The sequence below is a fragment of the Neofelis nebulosa genome, chromosome 18 (genome assembly GCF_028018385.1).
Source record: "Neofelis nebulosa isolate mNeoNeb1 chromosome 18, mNeoNeb1.pri, whole genome shotgun sequence".
In the NCBI taxonomy this organism is placed as follows: Eukaryota; Metazoa; Chordata; class Mammalia; order Carnivora; family Felidae; genus Neofelis; species Neofelis nebulosa.
In genome coordinates this window covers 37,025,163-37,040,885 of record NC_080799.1, presented here as the reverse complement: position 1 = coordinate 37,040,885, position 15,723 = coordinate 37,025,163, and the positions used below count along the sequence as shown (strand labels likewise).

At 50.2% G+C, this 15,723-nt stretch overlaps 1 protein-coding gene across 1 annotated transcript in view; it reads right to left on the bottom strand.

The window, feature by feature from the left end:
- The window catches only part of GRIN2A (glutamate ionotropic receptor NMDA type subunit 2A), a 372,891-nt gene that overhangs the window by 152,707 nt on the left and 204,461 nt on the right, over nucleotides 1–15,723 (bottom strand). Inside the window, exon 4 of the mRNA XM_058711579.1 lies at nucleotides 191–783. Within this exon, the coding sequence (XP_058567562.1) occupies nucleotides 191–783 (593 nt within the window). The remainder of the gene's footprint in view (nucleotides 1–190; nucleotides 784–15,723) is intronic.

Here is a 15,723-nt window from a genome sequence, read left to right as displayed (position 1 = left end):
GAGGAGAGACTAAGATCAACGGAACAAAGCAAGTCCCGTAAGCGCACGCACAACACTCCCTACCGTCAGCGCACATTTCCAGCAGCAAGTACGTATGTGTTGCTCTGAGTATTTCAACAACCAAAGAAGCAAACAAACAACAAAACACTGGTCCCATTCTGGGACACAAGCACAAAGACGGCCCTCTTACTGGTGCAGGGTGTGTGGTGGGGCCTCCGGCTTCTCCGTCTGCCCGTAGCAGCTGGCCTTGGCCTCAGGGATATAGGAGAACTTCTCCAACATGGAATACGCGGCAGTGGTTAGGATGCCCAGGCCGTCCCTCACTCGCGCCTCCAGGCTGTAGTCCCAGTCGTCGTAGGAGACTGAAATGAGTCCTGATGGAAACTCTTTGGGGATGAGCTCCGTGTTCCCAGAAACCAAGCTGGGGACAATCCAGAAGAAATCATATCCAGTGAGGCCCAGGGAGCGGGCCTCACTCAGGATGAGGACAGCCTCATCTTTGGAACAGTAGAGCAGGATGACGGAAGAGTGGATCTTCTTCAACTGGACTTGCGTCTTTGCATCCTCGAAGGAAGTGTCCAGGGTGATCACGTTCTGCATGTCCCAGCCCACAAAGCTGTTGTCCACCGTGGTCTTGATGAAGCTGATAAAGTCCCTGTAGCCAGGGAAGATGGTGGTCACCAAGGAGAAGACATGCCAGTCGTAATCCTGCATGATCTTCAGCATGACCGTGGCTTGTTGCTGGATGGACGCTCCAAATTGGAAGAAGGTTGACGTCGGATCCTGCCAACAGGTTAAAAAAAAAAAAAAAGAAAGAAAGAAAGAAAGAAAGAAAGAAAAAGAAAAAGCAAAACAGAGGATGAGGCAGAAGGTGGTTTATATATAACCATCTGTCTTTATAGGCTTTAAAAATGCCTTCTTAGAAGGGAGGGAAAACATATCACACACGTATTCATCCCCAAACATTCCTGAGCACCTACTATATGCCACGCTTGGGAACAGATGCCGGGAATACACAGAGGAGAGAGACCCTGAACTTGGGAGCCCACAGTCTGGTGCCTGAAGGACATCTGTTATTTGTTCCAGCTCATTTTCCTCTAGTTCATTCCACAACCTGCCTCCCGCCCCCACCTTTGGGCCCATGTGGCTTCAACACAATGAACTCTATCTGGCCCCAGGCTCTGGACTGGAAAATGAATTCAGGGGAGATAACATCAGGACACAGAGACACAGTCCTGATGACATACTTGGAGCACCTGGAGTCTGCTATGCCTAAAGACTTTCACTCTAGACCTGTTGGTTGTGTGAACCAACAAGTCCCCAAGTTCACCTGAGCCACTTTGAGTAGGATTTCTGTCACGTGGACTCTAGACTCCTGTGTAATATAAAGTATAATAAATGCTAGGTGGACATCTATCTGGATGTCTATGTGAATCAGCAAGTATCTGTTGAACACTTACCTAACTATGCAGCAACACCATTTTAGAACTTGGGGAAACAATGATATATAAGACAGACAAAGACAGGGTCTCTGCCTTTGTACATCTGGCGGGAATTTGAGGAAGAACAATTTCCAGGGACTAGAGGCTGAGAGAGGCACAAGGAGATGCCGAAGGAGTATCCGGGTGAAGAAGAGGAGAAATGAGTGGGCATTAGAGTCAGTGGAGACCTGCAGATACACCTTGGCTATTATAAGAGCTGGAGATAAATCATTATGGCTCATGACGTAGGAGGGAGATGAGATGATGCTGAAAAGGCTTGGCAGAAATCCCATCATGTGTGGCCTCAGGGATATGTTCAGAGGCTGAGACCTTATTCAAGCGTAAGAGGGAGCTGCTGGATGCTCTTACTCTGGAAAGTGACATGGCGACTTGTGTTGGGTTAAAGGGCCCCTTAATAGTCCTAACATCTCCCCAAGTCATGATCTGATCATGAGAACATACTTCCATTTAGAAAAGGCAGGCGATGCCTATGGTTATGTCATTTACAAACCATCTTCATGCCTCTTAACTCGTTAAATCCCCCACGAGATCCTATGAAGGTGGTGTTACTGGCAGGGGGAAATGAGGTTCAAAATCAACTCAGGTTCTGGTTCCAAGGCCAGCCCCCTTTCCAAAACACAGCCACGACTTTCTTGGGATTATTGAAGATCTACAGATAGCAGATGCTGAAACCATGCTGTTGACTGGCTGGCCTGGCACAAAGATGCCAGCTAAACAGAAGGTATGCCTGTGTGTTACAGCAAAACACAATTTGACAAGTGCTGAGATAGATTCCTCCCCCTCCCCCACCCCAGGGAACTAAAAGGATTCTCAAGGGGTCCTTATTATAGTGCAGCCATGTTTTCATTTTCCATTCTGTAGTTCCATACGCATTAACCTCCAAACTATGAATACAGGGGTTCCAGTGTGTGTGTGTGTGTGTGTGTGTGTGTGTGTGTGTGCATGCATGAGTGTATTAAGAGTGGATGATATCATTCGTCTTTCCAAACAATACCTTGTAGCTGTGCATGGCACTCCTTTAAGAAGTCTGCAGAGTTTCCCCCCTGGGTGCCCACAGAATAGAAAGTTTTATCTGAGCGGGCCAAAAGCTACATAGTTCTTCGAAATACTTCCCTTTTCTAAAATGCATGAGTTTGGGGGATAATTCAAGTGCAATGTGGCCTGAAGGCAGAGAGAAAAAACACAGGAATAAATGCCTCTGGGCTCCTTCTAACAATACAGTTTTATGAATTTTACCTCATTAAATCAATTAAAGTGGGTAACAGATTTAAAGACTTTGGATAATTATCTTTTTCCCTACAGTAGCTTTTGGAGAAATCCAATGTTCGTGGATTGATTAAACGTCTTAAATCGCGCTTCGACAAGACTGAATGGCTCAAGGGCAGAGATTCTGCTGTGTCCTCATCTCTCTGTCCCCAGCACCCAGTGGAAGACTTGGCACATGACCCATCAGTAAATGGAGGATGAAGGAATGCATGAGTAGATGACGGTGTGAATGGAGTCTAAGAGGAATGTCCTTGGTTTAAACATAATGCCAGATGGGAGAAGTCCACGTCGGAGCTTTTGCATTTTTTTACTCTTCAATGTCACGCCCAGAAATTAAAATCTTTCAACATCACCAACCTACTACTCCTCCATCCAATGTCTGAAATTAGTGGAGGGTGACCTTCATTGATCAGAAGAGGAATCGAGAAGTCCTACAAGGCTCAACAGCTGTCCAGGGAACCTCATTAAATACCAAAGACAGCGACAACATAAAGAACCAAAAGAAGACACAGAAGCGAAGTCCCAAGGCAGTTATAGCCACCAAATTTAGCACTGCCAAGTGTTTCCTGGGAGGGGACTGGGGAGTCCCAAACTTAATTACAAAGGGTATGTAATAATTCCCATGGAACCAAGATGCTCCAAGGACACTGGTCAGCAGGGTTACACTATGACTGCACAAGGCAGTGAGATCAGCACCTTCCTGTGAGCACACGAGGAATGGAGAAAGATCTCAGGAGGGCATATGCTAAGAGCATGGCTGAAACCCAGTAAAAAGGATCTCTGAGGCGATCCGTATGTACACACACACTCCCTAGGGGTAACCGGTACTGGTGGAGAGGTGGAGATCGAACCTGCTAGATGGGGGGCCGGTGGTGCTGGGGTTGCACCAGCACCCCTGCTCCATGCGCTGTGAGCAAATGCAGCCTTATCTGGCTCTCCATGTAAAGAGGAGGGTATGGCTGCCTTGTGAACTTCATAAAAGAGAGAGATTATAGGACAGCAGTCCATTAGCCGGGAGCTCGCCTGGCATAGCCATCTGTGTAAAGATACGTGCGGGCTCCTTTGCCTGTGGCGTCCCCGGTCCCCGGTCCTGTGGTGCTTTAGTCCAAGCTGAATCTCTCGTGTTACCCTCTTCTGATCCCCATTAACGTCTTCACCCCAGGACGGAAAACAGTCTAACTTCCGGGGTCACGCTGTTCAGGCACCAATTCTAATTGTAACCTTGGGAAAAATCACCTCACCTTTCCAAGCCTCAGTTTCCACATCTGTATAATGGGTGTGGCAATGCCAATAATTATACCACTTAACGTGCCAGAAGGACTTAGCCTATGAGAGTCACGTGGCTCAACACTTTCAATGTAGTATCTCATTTAATCCTAGCCCCAATCACCTTCCTAAACTGGTAATGGCATTATGCCCATCATACAAATGAAGAAAGACTCAGAAGTAGAGGGAGTACTGCAGGGTCATACAGGCATTGAATCAGGCTTGCCTGCTTTGGGTGCCAGCTTTTCACCCCTGCACTACACTGTTGGTGACAATAGCACTTCCCCATTGAGCTGCAAGGATTAAATGACCTCCTTGTATAAAAGCTTCCAGCGCAATAGCCATCACATGTCAAGTGCTCAACAAATAGATGTCACTGTTATTCTCCCCGTGGGTCAGGACTCTTGGTATTTCACATCAGGGGCTTATGCTACCCACTTCCCACTCTGGACTTGGACATCCCAACAATTCACCGCATTCATGACTGCCTGATTGAAATTCCTAAACGCTGCTTTAATCGTGCCACTTGTCTCCTCTATGGTCATCAATGGCTCCCCTAGACCCTTCATCACATTAAGTATAGACCCTCCAGCCTACCCCTTTATGCACAACAGTCAAACTCTATAGCTGAAATAGTATGGGCCCCCGGGTTTGCTGGACTTGAATTCAAGTCTCAGCTCTGCGTTAACCAACCGTGTGACTGTGGGTAGATTCTGAAACTTTCTGCATCCGAGTTTCTTTGCCTTAAAGTGGGTATAATAAGCACCGTCCCAGGGTGGGGTTGGGGGCTGCCATGAAGAATGAAAAAGGGCTGAACTGGCAGGCTGACAGACTCATCTATGGCTGCCCCCAATAGGCTGGGGACTCCTCTCCATCGTCCTCAGTGCTCTAGACAACACGGACTGTGCCAGAGACCTAAGGGGACCTGATCCTATTTCAGAAACTGGTATGTCCGGATCTACTGACATGCTCGTTTCACATTGCCCCTCCCCTCCGCAAACCAGCCCACTCATTCTGAGCCCAAGGAGGCTGCATGAAGAGAAGGAACTGTCTTTCCTTACGGTGATGAATCATGCTTTGGAGAGAAACCATCACTCATGTCCTTCATAGACCTCCCACAGTCACCCTACACCACTATGGTTTCCACTGGCATCTGAAACTCCGGAACGCATTATGGACCAAAGGCACTCTATACCTTTTGGAGGAATGTAAGCGAGAAGTTATTTGCCAGATAGAACTGCACAGCGAGACACTGAAGAGGCTCACGTTTAGCTCTGGATTTTTCAAAGGTATTTTTATGGATTGGCAGGAGGTGATGGAGGAATTTGGCCACACTCCCAGGGCCTGGCATCTGATATGCCAAATGCTGCCCTCTTTTTCAAGGCCCTGAACGTTCTTCCCGCTGCCTACCTGAACGGCAGAGGCTGTCTCTCCTGCTCCTACCACCTCCTGCCATCACTCAGCCTGTCCTTTTCGGATTCTACAGATCCGTCTCTGACCACCTCTGACACCGGCTTCCTCGGCAGTGTGCAGCCGGGGGAGAGGAACAGATTTCAGACACCCACTTTGGTTCTGAAGCGAAAGCAGTTCTCTCCCCGGGCTCACTGCTCTGCTGAAGACAGAACAAACTGTTTTAAACACAGAGCGAGGGAGGCAGGGGGTGTGGTAGATGAGAGTTCCTGATCTAATGTTCTAGAATGTTCCAGAGCTTGCTGAGTGCTCAGGGGAAGACCTGACTACCGTGGGTATCAAGGCATGATGTTTAATAGGAGTCTAACACCAACTTTCATTTCAGTTACCCACTCACAAAGGTTGTTCGATTCTAACGACCCAAGGGATGAGGTATTGTAAGTGGTTATAACCCTCACGGATGGCGTTTCTCATTAAGACACAGGAAGAGAGGTTAAGTGACTTCCCTCAAATCCACATGGCGCCATGCTGACAACAGCTTTGTTACTGCAAGATGTCATTCAAAGTTCTCTTACACACACCAGTGGCTCTCGCTCCTGGCTGCATAGGAAAATCACCTAAGAGTTACAAAAAAACAAACAAAAAAACACTGCTTCTGCCCCATGCCAGTCCAAATGAAACTGAATTTCTGTGATCTGAGTATATAAACTCCAATGGTTTGTTTTCCTTGGTCTCATCTCAATGGCAGCATGAATAGTATCCAAGTTAGTATCGTCAAAGCCTAGAACAATGTTTGACACATAGCAGGGGCTCAATATATATTTGGAGAGGAAATAAATGAGCACGAAGTTCATTCCTAGGAGGCATGAGAGAATTGGTCACCTGTTGTCAACGCTGCACACATTTCCATAGCTTATTTTCCTTTGGGTACCAAAACAAACAAAATATAATGATGTAGGTGACCCAGCAAACATTGAGAGGGACACCTTGGGGATTTTCTTTCTCTTGGTAGAGGACTGTCCTGGTGAGCCTTGATGTGTTTCCTGCCAGTCTTACTGTGTATGGACTGAGCTTTTAAATATATTTTATTTCTGTAAAGGCACCAGACGTGATAAGCCTGAGGATTCAGAAGAGTAGCACTCTCACATACATATAAGCTCTGTCCCACTGGAGGATCTCTATCCCATCATCAGCCATTCTCCTCTTCCTCTTCCTCTTCCATCACCACCACCACCATCTATCATCACATCATCTATCCATCTCCCTCTCCTCCTTACCCGAATTACCGTCATCATGGCCAACATCACAGCTAAACTTTACTGGGCATATGCAATATGTAGGACAACGTAGCATGTCGTAAAACGTCTTAATATTATCCCTGTATTACAGATTTTAAAACTCAGGTTGAGAGAAAGTAACTTGCCTAAACTCATACAGCTGGTACATGGCAGGGCCAGGATTCAAGACCAGGCAGTCTGAATGCAGAATTTGGATGCTTAGCTACTAGGACACCCTGATTTCAGGTGTGCAGAATAGGAAACAGAAGAGTGTGTGTGTGTGTGTGGGGGGGGGTGTAAATAACCACCACTTAATCATTTTTGAGGCATCCAACTAGAAAGGAAAATGCCCCAGAAATGGAAAACCATTGCCAATGATCTCACATCAACTGGCAATCAGTTGGTGCGGAAGACTGGGGCTAAGAGAGGAAACCATACCCGGGTACCATTTTCCAAAACACATCAGCTTCATGATTCACAAAAACAAAATTTCATTCCAAGCAACCTCTACTTATTGAACTGTTTCATGATTTGTGTTTTATCCCTCATTTTTTTTTCCTTTCAGGACAGGAGGGATCTCTTCCCACATTTAGTACAACAGGTAACCACCATTGAAGCTAGAGGCATCCATTATGTCTTTATCACCCCACAGGTTTATTTCTTTTTCCTCTCCCTATTACACGTGCTCATGTTCCAGTCTCACGGTGGTTCACTCTCAAACAACAGCAAGAACCTCCTGTGTGGAGTCCCTATCCCAGTCCTGTCCCTCTCCCACCCACCTTCCACACTGCTGCTCTGGTTACTTTTTATAAAGTTCAAACTGGAGCATGATGTCCTCCTGCTTAAATTTTTTTCAGTAGCTCTCACAACCTTCAGGATAAAATAAAAACACACACACAGCCCCATCACAGTTTGGACTCAAGGTCTGGGGCTTAGCATCCATCGGAGTACCCCGAGTGAGGTCAGGTACCCTACAAGCACGTGACAAGACGAATCGCTGAGTGAGCTAATGAAGATAACGAATGTGTGCTCGGAAGGAAAACCAAAGGAAATCTTCCTCCCTCTGGCTATCATTTCCCAAAAGCACATTCGCCCCATCACCCACCAACACAGAACTCCTCTATCAGCAACCTGTGCTCATTGCACCATTTCATCATTTCCATTCTGCCCCCCATTTTGCTTCTCCCAGAAGCCAATCCACCATGATTCTTCTAAAATGACCTAACACCACCGTTCTCTGTTCTCTCCTTCTCTCTTCAAATGAGAAGTTGAATCTCAAGTGTCTGGTGACTGGTGGGTTCCCAACCAGGGTGGCTGCTGGGCTCTGGGTTGAAGACCAGGACAGACACTCCAATCTTAACTCAGAGTCTGTGCACTAGGCTCTCACACTGGGCTGCAGGAAATGAGGAACACATAAGATAAATTCTAAGATGAGCTCTATGGTTGGGGATGGAGGAAGGAATGGACCCTCTTAGAATGACCAAGTCTTCAACCTCTTCCTAGCCTGGGCTTCCAGTATAGCACCTACTGGCTGCAGGTGAGTATTCAGCCTTACTTTCCAAGAACTGAATAAAATTAACTATGGCTTCTCAGGCACACGAGCCACATCTCCAAACTAGTGGTCTCCCACCCCCACCAGCCCCACACCTAAAGATGCCAACTGACTTGGTCTGGGATAGGGTCTGGGATAGGGTCTGGGATTTTTTAATTCCCTGGGTGAATGTAATGTGCAGGCAGGGTTGAAGACATTAATCTCAGTCTGGTATCCAACCTTGTAGCTATGCTCCCTTGGGGAATTTCTCAGGCCCTCAGATCTCTGGGCTCCGGGCCACCCCCACTGGATCAGAATCGTTGTCTAAAATATGTATTTTCTCCAGAATATGCTTATGTTCAGCAAGACTTGGTACCTCTAAGTCCACTTTCTCTATCTTCTAGGGGAGGAAACAGGCTTTAAAATCTTAATGACTTGCTTCCAGTTTCACATAAATCAGTGGGATCTCAGGAACAGACCCAGGGTCTCTCACCTCCTAATTCAGAGCCGTCTTTACTGTGTCATGATGCCCTCAAGGGGGAAACGTTTTCTACACAGAGAAACCACAAGGAACAGGGGGTGTGTAGGAGGAACAGGGGCTTTGCGGACAGCCTGAGCAGGATCAGGTTCTTTTAAAAAAATTTTTTTTTAACATTTATTCATTTTTGAGAGACAGAGAGAGCCAGAGCATGAGTGGGGGAGGGGCAGAGAGAGAGGGAGACACAGAATCCGAAGCAGGCTCCAGGCTCTGAGCCGTCAGCACAGAGCCCGACGCGGGGCTCGAACTCACGGACCGCAGGATCGTGACCTGAGCTGAAGTCGGAGGCTCAACCGACTGAGCCACCCAGGCGCCCCAGGAACAGCTTCTTGATGCGAGAAAGTTCCTTCACCCAAGCCTCTGTTTCCCCATCCAAGAAATGGAAAATGACGGTAACGGTCACCACCCCGAAGGGCTGCTGCACATATTTTGTGAGGTGATGTACATAAAGCCCTTGGCATATAGGAAGGGCTTGGTCAGGCTGAGTTGGCCATGACTGTGGTGAAGATGCCGGCCTTGACCACCAAGCCACGACTCCCACGTCCATCATGGAGTCCTTAGCACTCCCACTTGTGAATTTCCAGTATCTCTGCCTTTACACGTCACTCCTCAGCCCTGACTGGTGGGTGGTTGCCTAGTTACTGGGAGGCACGCATCTCGCCCGGCTCCTCAGACTAGAATTTTTAAGGGCAGGGCACAGTGTCCTTCCGAGTCCCTCTTAACACCCTCAGGCACCCTCAACCTCAGTGACTCAGGGCACTGGGCCGCTACTTTGGGGAAAAAACTGGAAGCATCATTCTGCATCTGCAAGGCTGCCTGTGGGTAGAAAGAGAGAGACTAGTGCTTTATGCATTTGAGCAACCCACTGCTCCAGAAACATTCATCTATTGATTGCTTTTCATCCATTCAACAGATTTAACAAACTCCAGCTACGTGCCAGGCGTTGTTCCAGGCGAGGGAATCTAGGGAAAGAGGCTACCAAAAGTGAAGGTCCCTGCTTTTACGAAGTTTGCATTCTCAAGGGAACAGACAGAAGAGAAAGAATGACATCGACACACAGAATAACTTCAAGGAACTCAGATGATGTAACAGTTCAGGAGTGGAGAGGAACACCACTTTAGATCTGCCGGTCCGCCGCGCTGGAGCCGATCAAAAGAATGTGAAGCAGGAGTCAGCCAGGCAAAGCTGAGGGCCAGGGTGGGGTAAGGAAAGCCATCTGAGAAGAAGGAGCGGCATGTGGTAGGAAGGGGTTTGGCAAGTTCAGGGAACAGAAGGAAGATCAAAACAGCTATAGTTTAATGAGCGAGGCAGAGAGAGAGAAAGGTGAGAGATGAATGAGGCCAGAAGGCAGAGACCATATCACACAGCACGTGTCCTGAAGATCATGGTAAGGGGTCTGATTTAATTCCCAGGGCAGTCTCACTCCAAACAATTCATCTACTAAATGCACCAAGGAGTATCTTCTGGCAGGGAAGCTGGGAGATGACCTGGGGGTGTGGGGGTTTCATGTGAGGCAGCCCAATTCTTTCCTTTGTAATTCTGATCTGTGCCAAGAGAGGAGCCTACATGGATGGTCAGTGAGGCACAGAACTGTTTGCACATAACGATCTACTGTTGAGTCAACTGGTACCCTAACGTCCAGTGGTGTGCCTAGAACTCCCATGTCTGCCTGGGCATTCCAGACCCAGTCCCAGTCCGTCATCCAGACCCAGGCTCCTCCTCTAGCAAGTGATGCGATGCCCGAGGAGAGAATACACAGAAAATACACAAACGCATGGGGAGATGCATTCCTTGAGTCCCACTGCAACTGGTTGGGGGCAGCCCAACACCCTCTACGTGCTTCAGAACCACACGATGATTGCTGCTCTGGGACCCAGCCCTGCTTTCTAGATCGTCAGCAGCCTGGCCAAGAAGACACACCTGCTGAGACCGAGGCTCTTATTTCTGTGCAAGGACACACCAAAAGCCCAAACTGGCTTCACCTGGTGCTCTGTCAACCTGCGGGTGAGTGTCTGACTCAAGGCTCCTAAACCGGGTCATTCGTGATGATGGATTGTCTGAGGCTAGGTCCAGCCACTCTCACGTAGAAAGCTACAGGGAGATTCTACCTGACCAGAGACCAATGAGCACTGAGTCAGGTCTCCGAGCTGCTGATAAACCTAAGTATGGGGCATCTTTTTTTCTTTTTTTCCCAGTCCCAACCGTGACTGAGCTACCGGCCTTGCTCTATGCATCAGAAGCCATTTCTTTCAGGTTTGTTTTCTTAGAGAAGCACAACCCTCTCTGAGACACGTGACGGGCACCTGTAATTCCAACCACCGAGCATCCCCTCTCTTCCCTTCCTGGTAATAGTGAATTTCCACAGAGAGCCGTCAGCCAAACCCACTGGCTCATCCAAACCCCACAGTGTCAGCCATCAGTTCAGGGGTAGGAATGTGTCCTAACAGGTCCAATCAGAGTGACTCTTGGGATTTCTGGAAAAAGTGACTGGGCAAAGACAGTTTCTCTTATTGTTAAACTTGAACCTGGAAGGATGCTCAGCCAGGATTTCTGGCAGCCATTGGCCACCATGCACCATCTTGAGCACCAAAGGCGAAGCGGAAAGACAGAGTTACCAAGTCCTGATACGCTTGGTGAGCATCTTGTTCCGGTCATACCTGAAGCCATCGCACCCTCGTTGTCACTGCATGTCCCAATTAATCACCTCATTTTGCTTAAGCCCGTTTGAATGAGCTTTTCTGTCACTGGCAAACAATGATTCCTGACCACGTTGGCTAGGAAAAAAGGCGGAGAGTAACGGCGTTCATTCTGAGCTTGGATTACAAAACTACGCTGTCCTTCCGCTTGTCACCCTTCCTGTCTCTGACCTGCACTTTTTCCCCAGGATCAGCTGCCTCTCCCCACACAGCTCCCTCCTCCCTGCGTGAGCCCTTCATCCTTCCTTTGTTTCTGTTTTTCCTTTAATATGTCACCAAGACTGGCTCCCGCTCGGGGACTCTGAGAGCCACCGCTGCCATGACCCAGACCAAAGACAGGACAAGTTGCCACCAACAATAATCGCTTGTCATTATGCTGTTGCAGCAAGGAGAAAACACAAACAGGTCCTGTTTGTTAAGCTTTCGTCTCTGGCTGTCACACTCAGAGGGCCACTGCCGGACTGAAGGGGGCAGCTTTGTTTGTGGAAAAAGGAGAATTTCAGGCTTTCCCATAACCCTTGTGAGGGGCGGGCCCCGGCTGTAAACATTAGAGTAGAAATGTCTTCAAAATGCCCCTGGTTCTCTAACAAATGTCTACGAAGAGCTCTGAGAGCTGAACCTCGGCAGGTAATTACCTCTCCCTTTGGGGGTCTGTCTGTTGGTGCGACTGAAGGCACAGAGGGCTCAGCCTTGGCCCCTTCCTTTTACTGACGTCAGAGGCCTGGGCAAGATACGGGGTACCTGTGAGGCTCCATTTTCTCGTTCGTGAAGTGAAGGGAATTTGTTCCCTATTTGAAGGAGCTTGTGATTGAGATAATGCATGTGTGGCTCTCGCACATCAAGAGCTTGATTCATGAGAGCTCGGATTACGGGGGTTGTTGTCCTCGCGAAAGAATCAACCGGGCTGGCGACAAGGAAACCCACAACACTACCAGCCGCCAGCGCCAGCGCAGCATTAATGCAGACGCGAAGAGCCCTCCTGTGGCTCCTCCCCACGTGTTTCCTAAATGTCCCAGTAAGGACACACAACTCCGCAGCCGCTCTGACTGTGTGCCGGGCACCGAGCTGACAGCAGGTGGACAAGTCGTCCGGGGCTCACGCTGAGAGCCTAGCACCCCCAAGCCCCGCAGGGCTGGGCAAACCAGGATGGCTCGCCAGCTAAGCAGAGAGCTTTGCAGCCGTTTAATCTGCAAAGTGACCTTTCGGGAGAAGTGTTTCGGTTCCCATTTTACAGGTGAGGAAGTTGAGGCTTATCGAGAGGTCCTTACTTATTTTAATGGGCCCAGGAATCCCTGGGGGATCTTGCTCCACGGCAGATGCAGATTCAGATTCAGCACACGGTGGAAATGAAGATGCACGGACCGAGCTTGGAGGAGCGGTGCTACAGGGTTCTTTCCATCCAGCCTCCCCGGCTGAGACGGCCACGTGTCACAGCCTGTCAGTCCCTGTATCTCACCTGACAAAGGGCTTTGGGGCGGTGGGGGCCCGTGAGTCAGAATGTACTGTGGGGAAGGCAAGGAAGAGGGGCTTCCCCAGGGTGAACCGTCCCCACTCCCGGGAGAGAGCTGGAGCCACCCAGGAACCAGGGGAGTGGTGGCCGCCACCCAGATGGTGTCCGTGCCCGTGTGCCGTGCGACCAAGGACTGCACCGGGCACAGCCACCCTCTCTCCTGCTCTCTGGCCCAGCTGCAGGCTGGAGCCAGTCGCCAAGTCTCTCCGCACCTCCACGTTTTCATCTGTAAAATGGACCTAGTGGGACTCTGGTTACCTGGAGGGGTGCTGGGTACCCAGGACTTGGCGACAGGCAAGAGCCCCGTGAACCACGGAGTGCAGACAAACGAGCCAGCTCACCCACCGCACGTGGAGCGGCCGCCTCCTCTTTTGTCCTCTCCACCCCCCCTCCACCCCCACGGCGCTCGTGGAACACGCTGTCCAGGCCTCTACCGTCGATCTCGTCAGCAGGTATTCCGAGTGTCTATTTAAGTATCTGTCTCCACGCAACTAGATTCATGCTAATTCATCTCTGCAGCAACAGCACCCAGCCCGGCTCTGCGTATCTGGTGGAGCTCGGAGCGCGTTAGCGGAAGGTATGAGTAAGCGGAGGCATGAATGAATGAATGACAGAGTGAAGGAAGGAGTGAGAGAAGCAGCGGCTGAGTTAGGGGCGCGGATGGAGCCGGGGACGTGTGGCCGCCTGCGTGTGGCGCGAACGCGGGCGTAAGTCGAAGGAGCCGGAGGCGGATCTCAGGAATCCTCTCCTGCCCGAGCTCTGACAATCTGAACGCGGGAAACAAATGCACAACTTCGGGGGAGGCTGGGCTCGTATCCCTCAGTGTCTCCACTCTTGCCACTTGCTGTCCAGAGCTCGGGACTCCAACAGGTTCGGACAGAACGGTGGCCCCGCCCCTCCACACCCAGGGAACAGATCCGACGTCCACACTGCTCAGGGCTCTCGTGAGCACAGGGCATCTCGCTCCCCTCCCCAGTCCACACCTCACTTCCAAGCCCCTCTCGCTACCTCTCCTCGGCACAGGAAGCCAGACGCAAAACGCGTGACGCCATGTGCGCGACGCGACCGGAACAGGCGAACCGCAGAGGCGGGACGCGCAGCCTGCCCGGGGCCGGGACGGAGACAGAAATGAGAAACGTGGCCAACGGGCCCTGGGTTTCCTTTGGGGGCGATGAAAAAGTTCCGGAAATAGGACGGTGGTTGCATCACACGGGCCGTGTACTTAATGCCACCGAGTTGTACACTTTAACAGGATTGCACGGTAAACCTTACGTTATATGGGTTTTACTGTAATAATAAAAAAAAAAAATCCATGAAGCAAGCAAGCAGAGCCTGAAGCTGAAGCTAGAGAGGCTTCTCCCAGGTTCCTCCCTGGAGTGAAGGGGGCCCTTGAGGAGCCCTTGGACCTCATGGTGGCCTGAGGCACTGGACCAGGTGGAAAGAAGAAGCTCCTGGGGGCGGGGGGGGGGGGGGGGGGGCGGTCCTTTCAGAGAGCACACTGCCACCCACCTCTCTGTTCCCCAGGGACCCAAAGTCCCCGAGCAGCCTTGCGGTCATCAGTCACCCCCGACCCCGCGGAGCCTACAACTTAGTGGGCTATGACAACAACCTTCTCTGGACGGGGCCACCGAGCAGGCATGGCCCTTCCCGTTCTTTCACATGCTGTAACAGGGGGGCTGTAACTGCTTTGCAAGAGAGCGCAGACCCCGCAGTCGCGGGAAGGGAGTCGGTGTGGTGGCAGGCACACTGATCTGGCGATGAGACAGAGCTGAGTTCAAACCTCTGCTCTCCCACATAGCAGCTCTGTGGCCTTGAGAAACTGACTCAACAGCATTAAGCCTCCGTTTCCTCCGCCGAGAGACAGGAAAAGCAACCGCCACCTACCCGCCTCGTGGATGAGATGAGCCCTGCGCACAGCCCGTCAGCATCGTGCCTGACCCACACTGGCTGCTGTCTCCAGATTGTTGATTGCAGAGCGCTCGCCTTCCCCACGGCGTCTCATTTAACCATTGGTGCAAACACATGCAGGAGACAGTGTTCACGTCCGAGGGCATTAATTTGGATTTTGTTCGATCCCAAAGCATTCGCTCCCCACCACCAAGCAATGGCATCCCTCCTCTTTATGAATTTTAACCTGCTTGCTAGGTTAAACGGGGCGGGTGGGGGGGGGGGGTGGGAGGGGATCCTGTTACATATATTCAAATACCGCCCCAAGATCATCCTTCACTGTCTTCTTCCTCTAAAAGGGATGTTTCCAGATAGCAGAACGAGCCCCAGACCAACACCAAGAGATTTAGCCACCTCTCATCGGCCCCATGCCACTAGGACATAACATTCTGCGTGCTAATCGCTTCCCCCACAAAGCTAACAGCACGTGGAGCTTCCCGTAACACACACAGACCCAGGAATTTTAAGAGCATCAAGCTTGTTCATCTCTCATACTCTTGAAGACCAGGAGACCAAACATGGATGCCACTGGCCCCTCGAACAGGACGACACTCCATTCTCATGCGACTGCTTGTGCTCTGTGCACACACGCACGTATCCAAAGGCTACGTCCGTTTGTTTCCCCCAACGAGTAGGAAGCAGGACCCGCTGGAAACTCAGAAAAAGAGGATGGACTCATTGTGACCTGAGTTCACCATCACATTGAACCCCGAGCTCAAAAGGCATTAGGAAATGGTAAACAGGGAGTGGGAAGAGAGAGGTTTTAACAGAAAAATTGAC